The sequence below is a fragment of the Phalacrocorax carbo genome, chromosome 1 (assembly GCF_963921805.1).
Source record: "Phalacrocorax carbo chromosome 1, bPhaCar2.1, whole genome shotgun sequence".
Taxonomy (NCBI): Eukaryota; Metazoa; Chordata; class Aves; order Suliformes; family Phalacrocoracidae; genus Phalacrocorax; species Phalacrocorax carbo.
Genome location: NC_087513.1, coordinates 38458778 through 38478224, shown reverse-complemented (window position 1 = coordinate 38478224; position 19447 = coordinate 38458778). Strand labels below are relative to the sequence as shown.

The following is a 19447-nucleotide window of genomic DNA, read 5'->3' as shown; positions in this document are numbered from 1 at the left end:
ACTAATATAAATTACAGTTAATGCCTTGCTATATAACACAGTTCTCAGGAGACTATTAAAGCGATGGGCGAGCTGCCTAACATACTCTATCTGTCTCTTTGCTGTTCTGATTTCAGTTTCCAGATTTTGCCTCAAAATAAGCATGAGAATCAGGGAAGGGGAGGGGGTGGAAGCCATTCACTGCCCTGAATCTGATATCTCCCAGGTCCTAGAGCTCACATGTCCCTTCCTTCCAGACTCAAGTCTGGTTTCAATGGAGCGCTCATTTTTCTTCCCACTAATCCTGACGTGAGATCAACCATTGGTAACTCTGTGAGAAATTAAATACCAGGATGTGGGAAATCTGAGATCCGAATTCGGGCAGAATGTGGGCGATTCATTTTTTTATTTCTCTCCTTCTCTTTTCCCATGGTTGTTTTGTGGCAAATAACTCTCCAAACCTAAGATCAGAGATCGGCCCTGAACAACGCAACTACATTGGCAGAGCAGAGCAAAGCAAAGGTACACTGGCAATATTATATCCCTTTTTAATATAAGCAACAGTCATTTCTAAAGAGAACTTCAGTCAACACTTTCTGAAAACATTCTGGCATTTCCAGAAATGCCTTACAACAGGATCAGCAGCAGAATTTCTTCATGGTGATGCTCACCATCTGCTGGAGTAGACTTCATAAATAATTTAACATTTGTGGCACTGAGATCCCAATGAAACAGGATCCATGAGGTAGTTTGCTCTGGTGATGCGAGTGCTACAATGCCCAACAGTCAGGCAGTCATTTTGAATGGCTTTTTTCCCTCCTCAGTGAAAAGTACATTTATTTATTTAGGTCCTATAAAGATGAACTCAAAATGCTGCCAAACTGGACTGTCCGAAGATTTAGATTCTTCATGCACTGCTTAGCATTGTGCCGATGTCTGGAATCTGCTATCTACTCCTGTAGCACTCAATGTTAAGTACCTAGGAACATAATTCTCACTGCATAGTCTACTAAGAGGTTATGATACTCCCAAACCTTTTACTCTGTCTATAAACACAGCAACACCATGCTCACAATGTCCAATGAGCTACTGATGACCATGAACTCTGAACAGCCGCCCAGACAGTGGCCTGTCTGTCACAGCCAGTGCTTGCCAGCTGGGTGGCTTCACACCATCACAGCACTAAGTGACAGCACAGTGAGAGCACCAACGGAAGCGATACAGGATGGAAGCTCCACTGGGGAAAATGGTTTTAGAGTGTCTATTATGATTTTATTTCATGCTGACTTTTATGAGTCGTTTGCCTAAGTTGTCCTCTCTGAGCTGCAAGGGACGAGGCACATTTGTAGGTCCAGCCTATCCATCCCAGCCTTAATATTTGGCAAAGGTGTCACAAGCTGATGGGCTGCCCAGTGAGGCCAGATGTCACCCCAGGGTAGTATGGCAGCACTGATTTCACGGAACTAAATTCATCAAATTCCACAAATGCCCCATAGTGACTGACAGATTAGCTGCGAAACGCTGCTTCTTATTCTTCTATTCCAAGACTGATATTTTGGGCAACAAGAGGACCTTATAAAATTTCCCAGATGTCATGGAAATCCCAGAATAAAATACAATATTGGCTTCTTATTGCTTCCTTCCAGAACATGTTTAAAGAAATATATCAGTTAATAAGGGCTGAGCATACTGCTCTTTTCCGTAGCCAAATCTTTTTTAATAGTGCTGGTACAGTAATACTGTAACTGATCATCCTAGCAAATCATTTAACAGATTAAAAAAAATGTATTTTCATTGGTCTTACCTTTGATTTTCATTGTGTTTACCTTATTCCACATCCATCATAGCATACCTCATTTTTAACGTACAGATTGCAACAGAATTTATGGTCCTGAACTGTCACAGCAAAGATGCAGCAATTTCTAGGAGTGGCTACATAGAAGGTTCATGGTAATCAGTGCAGCAGATGAGCTGGGTTACAGCCCTGGAGTATCTATTAATAATATATATGTCAGGAAATAGGGCATCGTTCCGTGACATCAGCCAGGTGTGGAGGAGCAACAATGATGCTGACTGTGAAAGATGCGGAGCCTTTATGAGAAGCTGAGGAATCAAGCTCTCAGCGAAGAGCACTTTCTTCCTGCACAGCCTTCTGACACACCTCATCTTTGTTAATTAACATTTTTCTTTCTCTAAGCATTTTTGTTGCTATAAGTCCAGAGGCTGATCATTCTGGTAGCTTCAACATTCTGGATATCTTTCTGGAAACATCTTAAAACAATCCAAATTTTCAGGGAGCCAAGTATTGCCTAGAATCCTGTATGTCTGTAAAGTAAGATACTGAAGTATGAACTGAACAGACTCTTGTTACTCTTGGAAATCTTGGCCAAAATGCATAGAATACGTATGCAAAAGTAGCACTGTTTAATTTACTCTTGACTGACATTACTTCAAACACTGTTCCCTGCCCAGCCATTTTCCTTAATGGTGTTTCCCAAGCACACATCACAAACCCTTCTCTTCTGGCTATCATTAGTGAGATATCAGTTCATGTCAAATTGAAGCCAAGTTCTGAACTGGATGGGATACATGCCTAAACAGCTTCCGTGGCCACAACCATGGGGTCAAACACAAAGCCACCTTGTCCACAGCCATCTCCTGCCCATCGCAGGCTTCCTCCCCAAGGAGGGAGGGGAGAGAGAGGAGTTGGAGAGAGAGCAAGGAGCATTGCTGACTTAGGGAAATGTTTTAGCTTACCCCTTTGGCCTCCAGCCTTCTGCCACCAACTGCTGCACCTGCTCCAAGTGCTATGCATGGAGTGTTTCAAAAGCTGTAGTCCCTGAATGTTTCTATGTGCTTTTAGGGACAGGTCTTGCCCAGCACACAGGGAAAGAGCAGTGGCCTGGGAGCCTGTCTGTATTGAATGGGCAAATGTGTGACCAGAGCTGCATTCAGAAAGCTGCCTCCTGCTCTAGGGCTTGTCTCACAGGAATTAAATGTTGCATACCTGAACACTTAAAATAACCTTTTTTTGCTCTTGTTCAGAGCTGAAGGCTCCTCCTGTGTTGTGCTATGCCAAGGCACTCCTGCTCTTCGACTGACTCAGAAACTGGCTGAAAAGGACACGTCTCCAAGCGTCACGTTGCAGCAGGCAAGACTCTCAGTCCCACAGACAGTCCCTGACAAGCCATGAAGCAAAAATATCTTGCTAAGTCTGATTCCTTTTTAGTCACATCAAATCATGAATGTGTGCACTCTCATAACTCCCTTATGCAAGAAGGGAGCACCAGCACCTCCATTTTAGCAGTGAGAGGCACTGAGAGGCTTACCTAAAATGGGACTTGTACACTGCAGTGCTCAGCACTAATGGCTTCAAAGGAAGCAAGAGGCTTACCCAGCACAGTGCTGACCGGGGCATGTCTGCTCCTTAGGCAGGGTATGGGGGCATGGGGACAGGTACCTCAGCCTGCCTTGCAGGCCACTGGTATGCTAAACAAGGGGATGCATAAATTAGTCAGCAGGAAATCTTTAACAGATGTGACCATTCAAAATCCTGTTTCTTTTCTGAACCCAGGCATTGCCCAGCAGCACTGAGGCCAGTGCTGTTGTGAAGCTGGGACTCAACCAAACGGTCTTCCTCTTGGTTGTTCGCTCATTGGCTCTTCAACCTTTGAACCATTAGCTGCACTGTGTCCCAGGTTCAGCAAGTGGCATGGAGAACAATTCTCTCTTGGCATCCTGGAGCACTGCTGCGATGAGAAATGGGGCTGCCGCTCAGGTGACCTACTTCCAGAGCAACTCCTGCAGCCACCATGGTCGTATTAGAAGCAGGCTACCCCAGCTCCTCTGCAATGCTCATGCCAATCTTACACTCATTTTGGTATTTAGGTGTAGCCTCACTGAATTATGTTATTCAGAGTCTATTCAGTTATGTCATATAAAAATATAAAATAGTATATTTATATATTATATTCATAAATTGTGATAATGGATAAATATAATATGTATAAAATATAATATAGTTATAATTAAGAAAATATTTGCTGTCAGAAATAACTGACTTCTAGCCTTCATCCTTTAGCACAAGTTAGTGCTTCATCTGTTCATAGAACTGGTAATTGCAACTTCTATATTTTTCCCCAGTTTTTTTGTTGTTGTTGTTGTTTTTATAAAAAAAAAACTGTGCTTTTGGGTTTTTTTTTTTTAGTCATCAGACAAACTGTTCAGTCTCCCTGTCACAATAAACCAATTACAAAAGAAGAGTGAATATGTCTTCCTTTGGAAACCACATCATGCAGTTGTCACCATGTTGCCTTGGAAGGAGAAGGAAGGTAAGGACATAAAGCCCAGCACCCTCCACGAGACTCCGTCTACTGCATCCATGAAGAAAACAAGAGACTTTCCTGATTTTTTTAAAATCAAATTCCAACCTCTCCCAGAGCAATGGTAGGTCCATTCCTGCAGTTCAGGCATCTACCTAATTTCTTAATAATTCTGGCTGTAGTCCACAAGTTTGGTATTATTCTGTTTTTTTTCATTTTACACCAAGTAATTCTTTCAGGTTGCTTGAAATATAAATAGCAGAACTGGTAACAATGAAACATAATTTTCAAATCAGAGCCATTTTTCATAAGACTTCCCATGACATTTTTATCTGTTTGTTAAAATGATGTTTTCCAATCAGAAAAAAATGTTTCCAGAACACTCAAAAGCAAAACCTGGAAGGATTTTGCAAAGCAAGTGTTCAAAAACCAAAATCAAACCCTATTTTGATTTTAAAAACCAAGTCCCCAAGTGATCATAGTATTGTGAAGCTTTGGAAAAACAAAAATTCCAAGGACACCTATGGGGAAAAGGATCAATAAAAACAGGTTATTACACCATGAAGCTATTTATGCAAAACCTCTGACCAGTTCCAACAAGCATCGTCCCCCTGTCTGGTGGTGGTGGGAGGCAGGGGACTGAGCCAGAGAGCCCTGCAGCAGGTCTGGGGCCCAGCCCCACTGGGAAAGCTTTGGGCAGCTCCACTGGGACCACGCTCCACAAGGGGAGGTGCAGTGAGTGGGTTGATGGAGCTGTGATATGCCCTTGCTTGGTGCATGTGCACATGGTACCGAGGGCCTCCAGCACATATAAGATACTTACTATCGCTGTCTTTGGGAAAACATTCAGTATTTGCTTTAAAAATAACAATAATAAAAGAATGGTAACAGCCTTTCAGAGGATGTTCTGGACTGGTGTGTATAACATGTGCCCTACTCTGAAGTATAAAATTCCACGTACCCTTGGAAAATAAAGTTTTGTCCCCCTGGGATCTGACAACTTTCTGACTCTCCATATCAGTAAATACAGAAGAAGTACATGACATACAACCCAGCTTGCTGGATGCAGTGGGAAGAGCAATGAAATCCCAGGGCACCAGGTCAACCTCCAGGGCAGAGGTTTTTCAATGTTCCTACAGCCAAGGCGCGGTTGAGTAAGGCTGCAATATTCCCAGCTCGGCAGGAGACAGGGTGGGCTTGGACAGTGGCACACGCTTTCTCAGATGTGTATGGGTGTAAAGGACCTGCCATCCTGTCTGTGACACTGGAAGCTGCTTTTTCAACCTGCTAAAGTGGATCTCTCAAGTATTTCTACCACATTTCTCTCTGGGATTTCCCAGAAGGGAAAAAAGTAAATCCACATGTGGTGGCTAGCACGTATGCAGAACACCTGATGCTTGTGAAAATACAGATTTATTGCATGGCACAGAGAGGTGATGCAGGATGTGCACTGTGGGCCCACCAGCCAGGGTGTCCCAGCATGTCGGACCTGCCGCACAATGACCACAGGTCCTGGGCTCAGCTCTACTCACAGTGTCTGCTGCTTTTCAGTTGCGTATGAATATGTGAATCACAGCTGTAAGCTCCTGAGCTGCAGAGCCTGTCTGACGCTTGTAGCATTTACTGTGTCCTACACTGAGTAGGCATATGTGATGGATGCAGCTGGGGAACACATATAACTTGAGGTTGTGAGGTATATATATATTGTGACTAATTAACATGCATATCTTTATTGATACCAAGACTAGGAAATCAGTAACAGGAAAAAAATACAGCAAATCTGCGTTTTCTGTCCTATGCAAAATAACACTTTCCTTCTTAGCTTTTATTCTTGTTGGAATTTGATTTTTTGGGATGTTATTTTTAATAGCATCTAATGCATTTAGCATTTGGTAGAAAAGTACGCTCTATGTGTACTTTTCTGACTGATACACTGTCTTCCTGACTGATAAGCTGTCTTTTTGACTGATATGCTGTCTTTCAGACTCAGATGCAAAGGATTTGCAAGGATTTGACATTTTAATAGACCTCCCAAAGAGATTATAAGAAGATTTTCAAAGGGCTGTTCTACACTCACAGTATTTCTTCTCTCCAGAAATGATAAAAATAAAACATGTCGTGTTTCCAGAAAACTTTGATAGCTTTCATGATGCTTTCCTAAAAATACCTATTTCCTTTGTATTACTTAAGAGTGTCTCTCCCCCATATGGCTGAGGTTACAGCTGCTACAAATAGCCTAAAAATGAGAAAATGGAGAGATTCCTACTTCTATTTGGACTGCTTATTTGCATCCCTCAGTAAGACTGTTACTACATCATGCTTGTAAGATCTGGCTGTCCATTCTTTGGAGGGAGAGCGGATTTCAAAGGAGTGTCTTGTTTTTGATGTTCAGGCACATATTTATGTGAAGGTGCTAAACTTACTGATGTCACGCGTTTAGGCTGGCTATCTTTTCCGCATTTCCCCAAGGAAGTGTGAGAGTATGCATCAGTGATCATCACAAAGATGTGTGCAGACCACAGTATTTAAAGGTTTGCATTAATGATATGGGGGTGTAGATTTCCAGTGGATTTTACTGTTGCATTTACCAGCTGCGTGATGGTAAATCTTCAGAGCTCTGGGGATGTTTGAAGATATTTCAGAAGTTTATATAGGCATCTGTATGGCCCTAAACTGGACAGCAGATAGCCATAAAGAGGTTTAGAGCATGGCAGAGGCCTGTACGATGCTTAAAATTTGGGAAACAATGATGGGAACAGAGCTGTTATTCATAAAATGAGGATTTTTATCTCACTCTTTCTATATTTTTAAAAATTACATAAACCCAAGAGGCACAGGTACTAGCAACAGTAACAAGAGCAATGGTGATGTAAACTAACCTTCATAGAAATTTTTGAGAATACACCAAAATCCAAGGCACGGATCTCAGGAGCAAAACCTGACCAAGAGTTTCTGCCCCTTTTACCAAGGCAGGCTGGGGTAACACACTCGCCATCAGACAGCAGTTCCCAACTGTAACCTCTTACAGTCCCCACTGATGAAGAAAGGATACATTTCTAACTTAATCCAGACTGCCACATGGTAAAGCCATCTGGGAGGATATTTTGAAGGAAACAGATGGAAAAGGAAGAGATTCCTCAGAATGTAGTGTAAGATTTACATTATCCTCCATGAACTTCCATGTAGTCCCCATGTTTATATAATTTATCACTATTTCCTTAGACAGCTCAGATTAGGAAGCCTGCATGACCTCATGTTCTTCTTGTTAATTCTGAGCCTGAACCTCCCTCCTTTAAAGGGAAATTCAGTAGTAGAAAAAGGAGGAAGGCAAACAGACTTCAGTGAAACCCAGCAGCATGAAGTTTCTGACTGTCCCAGGAATTACACTATTTCACTTCCTCCTTCTTTCAGCCTTGGAAGACACTGTCATGAGCACTTGCTCACAGCAATAATTTTTGTTCTCTGCCATGCACCCACACCCAACAAAACCGCAATGTTGTGCTAGCATAAGCGTGGGAGCAGGGCCTATTAAAACCAGGAAGGGATAAAGAGAAGTCAATGATTTCACTGAACATCCCTCAGGCCAAGGATTTTTTTTTTTAAAAAAAAGAAATTTTCTCTGAGTGAAGACATGGCACACAAATAATTTGAAGAGTAATTTCACTAGTTGTGTTGTGATGACTGGGGATTTCTAAAAAGCCCTCTCTCTGCTTCCATGCATTCTTCTGTGCCTCCTCATTTTCTATACAAACATTTCCATTACTAATGGGAGTGTCAAAGGGCCTTCTTTTCTCTCTCTCTCTGTCTCTGACCATGGAGATGCTGCTGAGGCGCCATGCAGCAGTGGCTGCATACAGCTGGCTGAAGCACCCTACAGCATTCCCACCAGAGTCACTGATTTGGGAAAGAAGGGGTGGGAAGGTCCATACAGAGAACTTTGGTGCTTTGGTTCAAACATCTACATCGTTTCGCCATCAATTAAATCTGCAAGGTCCACTTTTTGTCCCCAGCCCAGCCTCAGTCACAGTGATTTCTTCCTCTCTTGTGCTAGTGGTCACAGTCCATTAGTGTTCAAACAACACACTCCCAGGAGTAAGTGCCTGGGGAGATCTGAGACCTAGTGGCACCACTCACGCCATCAGCAGCAATGGCTTCTGCCAGGCTAGGCTGGAAGCAGAGCCACCAGCTCTAGACCCCTTTATCCTGCTGACCCCAGTGGGGATGAGCTCTGCTATGTACCAGGGGAAACTGCAACACAAACAGCCCCTGGGAGTCTTTGCCTCCCAGATTTGGCCTCCTTTGCACAGCAGGGTTTAAGCCTCCCTGTCTCTCAGGTGCCATGGAGGAGATGGCTGGCTTTGTGCCCACCACCAGATTTACTACCGTGTTGTAGTAGGAATAGCCTGATTGTGGCCATAACAGTTCAAGGATGTAAGCAAGACCAGGGAGAGGAAATATCTTTTATTAGAACAACTTGGTGTGTTTTGATTTGTGTGGTGTAGTCAGAAGGTTATAGATGGTAAGTCCTCGGGGACTGACGTTGTGTTTCTTGCATAAGCTGGCCTAATAAAAGACATTACCTCTCCTTGCAGAACTGACCTCACTTGAAAACGCTACTGCATTCATCCTGTATGTTATCTCAGCCATTCAGAGATGTTAATATTATTACCAGTGCCATGGATTCATCCTTGCTGCAACTGTATTGATTTCTTTTGTAGAAACCCAATTACTGCACATGCTTTGGAGAGTTACATCTTTTCACCCCTCCAGCTCACAACTAGGATGCTTTCTCTTTCTTATGTAACAGCTACTAATTCAGATGACAGTAGGCATTACAATAATGTACACTGTGCAATAATGTATTAAAACCATGAGGTGGAAAAACAAAAGTATTATTCTCTTCTGAAAGCAGACCTCTTTCCAGAAAAGCAATGAACACTTTATGCCCTTGACTCAGCAATCATTCATATGCACCAAGGTTCGGCAGCACAGCCCATGGACCCTGCTGGGTAGGGATAGACCTGCTCCCATGCCAACAAGCTGGTGCCTATGTAACAAAGTGGAAGAGTTAGGATGTTGGGGTTTTTTAACATGGGGTGGGCTGGGGAAAGAACATGGAGGCGATCATAAATGCAATGTTTGACCAGTTTCATGACACCCTAGCTTGCACTTTGTCCAAGAAGAATAATTCCATCCAACAGAAGAAGTTCAAATGGGTTGTTAGTCTTTATGGTGGATCCAGTCTAGTTGCCAAGTTCAGCCTATTTTATTTTGTGGATTGAGAAGCTCCGTTAGACCACTGTGAAGAGTTTCATACCTGTGCCCCGTCCTTGCTGTAAGCAGTCCCCAGCTACCCCATGTTCAGGACACATGGAGATACCTATCACATGCCAGACTTGTACCAGATGTGTGCGTGCATGCACCTGCATTATCATCGCAAGGTGGCCGCTGCAGAAAGAGGACATTTCTGAGCAAGCATTGTCCGCTGCTTCCTCCTCTCATTTCCAAGGACCACTCCATGAATTGTTCTGGTGGTTGTGCCTAGCAAGCCAACGGCTGTCCCCCAGCTCATGAGACTGATGTATTTCCCTTCGTTCTTTACAGTAAAGGAGACCAGTTTAAATATTGAAGAATTATTTCGTTTAAAGTAGTCTAAAAAAACTAAATTAGCTTTTCTTACCTGAGCAGGCTTCTTTTGAACCACTTGTTGAGGCTGAAAAGTAAAACAAAAGCACAGTGAGAAACAAAATTCACTGAGGTCACTTAACTGTGGTTTTACAGATGCTGTAAAAAATGTTTTCAGCAATAGAAACAAAACACAAGCAAAGCCCACATTCAGAAACGGAAAGATGAACATACCCAGCTTTCACACCCAGCCTCTCCTATACCTGTCTTTTACCTTGCTCTGAAGTAGTCCAGACTACTGTGGATGCAGAGGAGTATGTTATATTTGTAAAACTAAAAGCAAGGTGAAATCTAATTTCATATGTTACATCTTTCTATGGTACTCCTAGATTTACTTTGCTGTACTACTTATCAGACAGTGAGAGTGGCCTGATATTATAACCAGATTTTGTTGTCTCCACTGATGCTGTTCACTCTCTTTCCACACTCTTTCAGCTGTGAGTGGAGTGTCCTGCTGTGGGGAAGCCCTCCTTCCTGGCCATGAGCAGGAACACAGCTCAGGCAGAGAGGTGAGGCTTCCCGCTTGACCAAAGCCATCCCTGCCGAAGCTAGAAGGCTGGGATGGGCAGCAGTTCCAGCCCTGGGAAGGTCTGGTTTGGGGCCTCTAGCTGAATGAAGGCCATGCTGTGCTGACCCTTGTGAACCTGTTGACATTATTTCGGGGGTGCCCATCACCAGGCTGGATGGGCATGGGGCAGGGACAACTGGAGACTGTGTACGCCTGCCTACATGGGACCTGATGGCACAGCCATGGGCTGCTCAGCAAGTCTTCCTCCTGGCTGCTCCTACCCAGGAATGGGAAACATGGTCCAGACAAGAGTGAGGAGATCCACCAAGGTGCCAGTGCCCTTCATCCCCATCCTGGGGAGGAGGAGGACTACCGACTAAAGAACTAACACAGGCACACTAAAAACACACCACCACCACGTAGGTGATGGGATGACCTGTGTGGATGCTAGGAGCAGCACGGAACAATAAGACCACAGATAAAGGATGAAATCGTGACACCAAGAGCACAAAAGGGCATTTCTTACTTCAGTGGGGCAAAGCTGCTGCCTCCCCCCAGCTTTCTCTTTTCCAAGTACATGAATTGCACCCAATGATTTTCTTCCTGCCCTTCCTTCCTGGCTGTTCCTAATCCCAGCCGTGATTTTAGTGCCTCACTTGGGCAGAAGCCAACATGCTGTCCCTTTGCATAGCCAAAAACCTAATTTTCATGACAGTGTAGTAGGAAATAACTGGAATATTTCTGAATAAACAGTTTAGTGTAACTGGCCTTTCAGAGCAATATTTCAGTCAGAAGGATCAATGAAAATGTAAATTAAATGTAACTGATTCAATTCAGACTGCCCACCACAAGCGTCCCATTTTAACAAGAGATGCTTTGTTTATTTTCAGTCTTTTTCTAATTCAGTGGAATCCTACTGCTGTTATATTTTTGTATCTGTGCCTCAGGCTCCAAGTTCTGCTCTCAAATAAATATGAGAAAAACCCCCATGTGATGACAGGGTCCGTCTTTAAACTTCAGGGTGGACCCTTTTCCATTAAATTCCCTTGCAATGGAGAAGCTGTTACAAAGGCACAGATTTTACTGATGCCTCCTCCAGGTGGACTGCAAGCCCTGAACTCATTAATGGACATTTGCTGCCCTCAGACAAAGGAATGATTCGTTTCCAAGGGATCCCTCATAATTACAGAACTCATTGAGCTCTTCAGTAATCTGTCACTAGTGCTCCTCTGCTTTATTTTCTTTTTTAGCTTGCTGATTACACCTGTACACATGTTTACTCCCAAACCACATGAAATCCACAGACATTCTTAGAGGCTGTCTGTTTTCTCCTGCTCAGAAATCCCCATATATTTTTGGCTGTGCACTCTGCATTCATGTGACTCTCACACACTGTAGCTCAATGAAATCTTCTGAAAGAGCTGCCAACACACCAAATTTTCCATGAATTAGGTCCTGACACTTCAATGAGAGAAAAGACAATGTCTGAAACAAGGCCAGCTCTGGCTTTCTGCCTAGTATGTGTCACAGTAATTCTACCAGCTGCCCTTCTGCACAGCACTTCATACTTTTCAGACCACCAAAAAGCCCCTTGAATACTTTCAGTGATAGCTGGAGCTCAAGCTGCCAGTATGTTTTCCCAGCCTCTGGCCCCCAGTGGCTCCGGACTGGACCTAGAAAGTTTTTTGTGTGTGTTTGTTTTGTTTTGTTGTTATTTTTATGAATGGCTTTTGCAGGGGATTCTGACTCCAGCACAATCCTATCCAGCCATTCATAAAAAGCAGAGGGAAAATATTGTACTTTGCCCAGTTGGAAACTGTCTCTGATACTGACCAAGGCTTTCAAGAATCTTAGTCATTCAAGACCTTTGCTATCGTAGTGCTTCATGTTGAGAGCTCCCTGGCAGTGCTTGCTTACAGCCGGCTAGGTTTCCAGTGGATTTGGGATCTGGAGTTCAGCGCGTGTTATGTTTTCTCCCTTAAATGGAAGAAGCACAGCTATAGAAGCTCAAACACAGGGCTCAGCCCCTCAGCCGATATTAATGGCACACACCACAGGCACGCCAGGAGCCGTGCCCACTTGTGCCATGCTGAGGGCTCCAGCTTGTGGCGGCTGAATCACTGCAAGTGCTGGTTTTCAGGGGCATTGCTTTTCCTGCATCAGCCTGGCTGCGTGGGAGAGCTACCTGGACAAATGCAGGCTGGATAAATCCAGCAAGGTCCAGCCCTGAGAGGACTGCAGTGTCCGCTCACTTAGGTCACCCCAAACAAGAACTGAGGTGTACAGGCATAATGAGAGATTTCCTAAGCACCTCCTTTCATTACTTTAACTGTTGTGGATGTGATGCCTTTGGAAACTTCTTGACACACTATGGATACAAACGCTCGACTCGCTAAGCTTTGTGTTCACTGAGTTAAAAGACCTTTTCAGGGCTTCAAAGGAGGCACCTCTGATTCAAAAGAGTGTTGCAACTGCATGTTCAACTAGCTGGAAAGAAAGAGGATCTGTCTTGGTTATAGAAAAGACTGGAACCATAAAAAAGCCAAGGACAAGAGACTTTAAAGAGGTGCTTTGGAGCAAAATAAAGTTGTACGCAAGACATGAGAGCTCTGAACTATTATGTATTCCCCCAGGAGCTTGCAGAGTAAGATGGCAGGCCTTCTGCTTTGCCAGAGGCTTTCTCACTTACGTCAGTGGTCATATGTAAGGGGAGCCTCGTGCAACACAAGACTTTCACTTTTTATTTTTATCTTAAGTTTAAAAACCAGTTATTGTATACTGACTGTGTATCATCTGAAATTCCATATGCTTGGAAGCAAAATTCAGACTTTTTTCCATTATATGCAAGTACAAGTCAGCCTTAAGTAGCTTTCTTAAATCTGTATGAGACAGAAAGAACAAGTGACAGCGTTGGAAAAACCCTATGACTGTGTCATTCAGATGTCTATCACACAAGAACAAATCCGAAGTACAGCAGAATTTGTTTTACTATGTTTAAACCATTAAGTATGTGAGCTGAGGCAATAGATAATAATATAGAACTTCATGGTAAGATTCCTAACTTTGAACAGAAAAAAACTAAATGACCTGGAGAGGAAAGTACACAAAGCTTTTGGTGATTTAATCTTTTCTGTAAGTTTTGGGTGTTCAAAGCCCAACTGTTTATCTTCCACTCCTCCTCTGTCACTTCCACCCCCCCACCCCCCCTTTTTTTAAATTTTCGAATTCTGTTACTTTACTTTTTGTCAGTATCTTAGATGCATCCTTATAGCCTATACAGACACCGGTTAAACTATTTCTTTGCCTCCTATAAGAGAACAAAAGAGTAGCCTCATGTGATGAGTCCATATTAATCTTGTACCAGCAGTCAAAAGTAGTATCAAATTCAATTTGTCACACTCCTAATTCGCTGGTGTACTCCTTCTTACCCTGTGACTTTTCATATCATTATAAAAATAAGGAAGGATAAGGGTAAGTTTATGTCAACTAGTATGAGCAATGCTGGAACACATTTTTAATGGTCAGGGCTAAAAGCACTGGTCTGAATGCAAATCATCCCCTGACTGCTCTGCCTGAAGCTCCAAGGGCAAGCTGCACACTTACAGTGCTCCTAGATTTTCTGTTCATGTCTTCCTCTTCAAACCGAGTATTATGAAGATGTTTGACTGATGCTTCTTGGCAACAGTGACCCTATTTTATTCCCACAGCTTGACACAGGCAAGACATTCGCATGGAGGTAGCTCTGCTGGTGAGACTAAATGACCATGATGGAAACTAATACCCAGTTAGGATGACATTTATAGCACTGACAGATCGGTGTTGTGGGGAGATCATTAAAATAATTTCATAGGTCACCCGAACACTTGTAGTTCTAAATTAAAAGATGAGTAAAACCATATTTAGTCTTTTTGTCTACATATCCTCAAAAAATCAGGAAGTTCATATTATACCAGTTGAAACCAATATAATCCAAAATAAATCATGTCTTCCAAGCAGTTCCATATGACAGCAGAGTAACTACTGTTCTGCCCTACAGCTTTAATTGGTTTGAGTCCAGCCTTTTCCTCCCTCTTCCAGCACAGAGTGATATAACACTGGGACCAGGAGCCCACACAGCCTTCAAGAGAGCCCTCGCCTCTGGGCTAAAGCTACTTTCAGCTTGATGGCCATCAACGGGGATCCACCCCATACTGCATAGGACGGTGCGCCTGCCATTCACCTCTCTGATCCAGGTATGCTCATGGCTTGATTTAGAAATTATCTTCCTTTTGAGGGGGTAGCAGAAATGCTTTTTTTTTTTTTTACACCATCAATAGCAAGGGGGGGATGCCCTCTCTGCCCAAGGAGGACTGGCTTGTGTTTTGGAAGCACAGGTCATGAATTCTCCTGCCTCCATTGCATGTTTGCAGTCAACTGGCAACCATGGTGTCTGTGTACGCACACTGCTGTGGGTCATTAGGATCTAACAGCAAAACCATCTGGCCCTTAGAGTTCAAAGGAGATTTCACAGTCCTCTGTGCAGTCTCATAAATGAGGCTAATAGTAATCTGTGGAGAATTTTGGCAAAATCTGTGGAACTTTTATTCTTTATTTTCTATCCTACTTGGCACTCCTCTGAGTTTTTAATACCAAATACAAAGTCAGGTCATTCAAAAAATATTTATTAGCTTATTAAACTGACCTCCCCTGACTGCTGCTGGAAAACCCTGCAACATCTCAGGAACTGCACCAATAACTTTAGCTGATGACAAAGTAAATAGTACTTCTACTCCACTTGTGGAGGAAAGCAGAGAGCATCAGAGTTTTCCAAGTACACAAAGTGACTTTTAATATTTATTTGACTGGCAACAAAATTTTGTATTTTAATTGGTGAATTCAAAACACACTGCTTCAAATGACTCTTTTTGTAGCCTGAAAATTCAGTCACTGGCACATACATCCAGTTAGGTATGTATATACCCCATGGAAGTCAAACAACTGACTTCAGCAGGGTTAGGATTTCACACGTTTTATTTACAGAAAGCTACCTTCACTATAAAATGTCTCTAAGTTGCTACATTTGCATTGGTTTTATGTTTGAGAGGATAAAAACCATGAAAGAAATGTAATAAAAATAAAATCCTTTTTTCTTTTGTGCTCACATAACTCATTATTTTTCAGTTGCTTTGAGCCAGCCTTCCTCACAGAGGTTGATCTCCCACCGTTACAGATCTTGGCAAGTACAAATTTAATGGTTAGAACAGGAAGGGAAAACCCATAATTTTTCTTCAACTGCTAGCTAAACTGGTAGTTCAAGCACAACAATACCCCGATGAGTTTATCAAGGATATAATCAAAATTCAAAGCACAGTAGCTGTCAGTTCAGTGCTCTTGATAGATGATGTTAATTTTTGTAATGTTTCAGCCAGTATTGATTACATTTCCATAAAATAGTACTGCAGCTTATGAAATACCCATTTAATGGGCCTTGTGTCTCTGGGTCAATACTACAAGCAAAGTTTAAATTGGCGTACTCAGCTAAAATCAATATAGTTTGGCAGCAGGAGGATCTGTTGTTGATAACTGCTCTTCTTCAGAGTCACCACTGCTGTGCTGGATTCCTCTGTTACTTCATTATCATCCATCATGTATTTGATAAGCTTTCCTGATGCATTTTGCTCAGGTTTAGTTCAGCACCCTGCGTATTTTTCTGCTAAAATATTAAGAAGCAATTTCTGCCTTTCAGAATAATTCCAGTACACAGTTCAGCAATGAGGTTTTCTTGATATGCACCTAAGGAAACATGAGCTGGCTCCTTTGTCTGGCAAACGTCATATGTATCTCTCTATTTATAACTCTCTACACAGACAGACTATTGAGAAAGCCAAATGGGAGGTTCCAGTTATTCTTAGTTACAGCATAAGAAAAAACCTACATTGCAGTAGTCAGAAATAAATGGTAAGTTATATGCAAAGAAACTACCCTCATGATTCAGGGATATAAACTGATCAGAAACTACTTAGCTTTATACCTTACAGACTTCTCCACACAAATAACTATTGTGCAACTGTTTATCTCCAGACTATCTTGTCTGTTTCAATACAGCAACCCCTGTGTTCACCATGCATTTCTCTTGGCCCATGTGGAAATGATTTTTGGTCACTACTAAACAGGCTAGATTTTAATTGATGACCTAGAGGTGAAAAGCACTGTATCACATTACCATCCGGTTCCAACTTTTTGGTTTGCCTCTCTTCTTGCTCAGGCACCTCCTGCCATACGGACTGAAAAACCAGGGGCAGTTCCTGCTTCAGGGGCATTGCTGGTGGTACCACTGATGGTGGCTGCATGGACCTGATCAGTGCTGCAGGACTGTCATCGGTGGGCTCATCTCTGGACATGACTGCCAGGACCTCCCAAATTCCGACTTTTGCACTAGCCTCCAGTGAAATAACAGAGTAAATAGGGCTCTAAAGTCCCAAACCAGACAACCATCTGCAAAACCTGCTACTTCAATGGTTTTGCTCAAAATGTAACTATTGTCAGGTAACATTTCTCTGTCTGGCCTCCTATGTTCACTAGGCTCCTCATTTTAAGGTCATAAAGGCCTTAACTCATACAGTAACAGCGTCCTTGTGTCATTTAGAGACTGGAAAACATTCACAGCCCATTTTCTACAATGTAGGCTTAAATAAGATCAAGCTCATTTCCAGGCCTATGAAAGCTTCTGCTAACAATAGGCCCGAGCCTAGAGGCAGGGATGGAAGAAGACTGAAGTGGCAGTGCTGGAAAACAAGGGGTACAGTGCTCCACTGGGCAGCCCTGGGACTGAAACTGTTTCCGAGTAGTGATGGGTGGCAACTGTGCCCTCTGCCCCATGTCTCCACCACAGTGGTGTTGCAATGGCCATGCTACAGCCAGAGCTGCACTTCTTCAAAAGAGCTCCTGAAGCAGGATACTGGTGAAAATACAATATGCATTTCCCTCAGCCCTTGGGCACCTTCACTACCCTGGGAAGGTAGCCATTCAAGCTACTTTGAAGGCAGCGATTCCAACCAAGTGTTCTCAGTGTCCTCCTTTGGGTATTCCCCAGGGGCAACCTGTGGCGTGTTTCTTCAGTTTAGTTGCATGCTAAAAGTGCTGCTGCCTCCAAAGATTTGTGCTTCATGTTCTAGCAAGGCACAGTTCAGCCAGAGGAAGAGAGCATCAGAGCAAGCATTATGGAAAGGCAGGTGCAGGAGAACATGACCTGCCTAGAAAACCTGCAGACTTCACCTATAGGAGAAAACAATCCAGTCCAGGTTGTGGACCAGGCTGTGGCCTGGCTTGCTTCCCTACCATCTTTCTTCCTCCCATACAGGGCCATCTCTTCCACACTGCCTAGAGGGAAGAGCCTGTGGACCATACTATTTCCTTAACCACACCTGGGCACCACGTTAGGTGGCAGAGAACAAGATGGTGAAAAAGAGAAGGCTCCCAACTACACAGCGCAGGTGACTGCAGTGCAGTGCTTGAGGCTGTGCCCGGACACTGTTGAACTCACTGAGCACAGACACAACTCTAGATCCTGTTAACAAGAGCTATCTGTCCCCCCATTTGCAGAAATTGGGGTAAGGATACAAGGGGTCTAGGCAGCCTCATTTGTGCAGCCATTTCTGCCCCTTCAGAGATGTAAAGCATCTGGTACAGAGCTTATATGGTCATTCCCAGGCCTGGCCCTAAAATCCTGCAGGAGCTTCCCCTTCTCATCCAGCCCATTGCCTACATGACCTCCCATTGCCCTGTGATGGCTGGGCAGGGTTTTCCTGAAAACGTCAAAAGAAAAGGCACACAGTGCAAGGAAGGCCAATCGACTGTGCCTGGCTGATTTTCTGCAGCTGAGGATCTGGCCTGAGGCACTTCACTTGAACTTCTTTGTCTGAGCATTGGTAGCCACATGGTTGGCTGGGGATGTTTTTGTACGTCTGGGATATACAGATGTCTGATAGCTGTCTGTCTATTGAATAGATTTGATAAGTATTACTGCCTCCAGGAAACTGATACTGCTAAGAGTGTCAGAGTCCGACCAGAGCCTGCTGATGTTCTGGCACAGTTTCATAAAGAAGTCAGTGTCCAAAATAGAAATACATTTTCCACGTACTTGAAATATACCAGGGGCTTGGTGGCAAGTTGTTGTAATTAATCCACTTCCTGGCTTGATATATTTTGGGATCATTCTGGTGCATGGTATGTTAAATACCAAACTCAGTTCATACTGTTATTTCATAAATGGAAATTACATGCACTATGTCCAAAGGCATGATTTGTAGGCCCTCCTTGCAAAGCAGAAAAAAAACCCAACCCATTGCATTGCATTTCTGGTGTGCTTTTACCATTCACTCATTAATAGCAACTTCATCATATGCATCACTGTGAAATCTGTGTGACACAGTAACGTATTTTAAAAGATGGCAGCAAAACAATTTTCTCTTTTATCTAGCTAGAACTCATTTCATAAAAGATTGCTAAGTCAAAGTCCACAATATCCTATCATCAGCCTCTCAATGGCAGCAGAAATATGAACAGTGTCTGTGTACACAGTTTCCTTCAGTCAAGAGAAAAAGAAGGGGGAAGAGAGGGAGGGAGAAAGAGACTCTGCTCTTGACAATCCTGGTGTAGTTTTGGAGTTGTTCCATTTATGTCCCTGGACAGGCTCTGAATTTAGCCCAGTGTAAGAGAGAAGAATTTGACTGCAATATTTACAGGACAATTACCTGACTGTCTAGCTACAGTTATTTAAGAGCCTTTTGGAAGCTACATCTGACCTGAAGATCCTATTTGTTGCTTGGATCTAACAATGTGAACATCAAAGGTATGTGTGTTAGGTATGCACGCAAATCCCCTGCAGCTTTTTTCATAATAGTACTGAAACCCGATACCACATCAAGAATGCAGCGCCTGGAGCACCCTACTACAGCCCCTCTCCCTCGTACAG

General features: G+C 43.2%; 1 protein-coding gene across 2 annotated transcripts in view; it reads right to left on the bottom strand.

The window, feature by feature from the left end:
* HMGA2 (high mobility group AT-hook 2) overlaps nt 1–19447 on the bottom strand; it is a 170800-nt gene that overhangs the window by 13475 nt on the left and 137878 nt on the right. For both annotated transcript variants that reach the window (XM_064448855.1, XM_064448845.1), the window contains one exon: nt 9982–10014. In XM_064448855.1, the coding sequence (XP_064304925.1) occupies nt 9982–10014 (33 nt within the window). The remainder of the gene's footprint in view (nt 1–9981; nt 10015–19447) is intronic.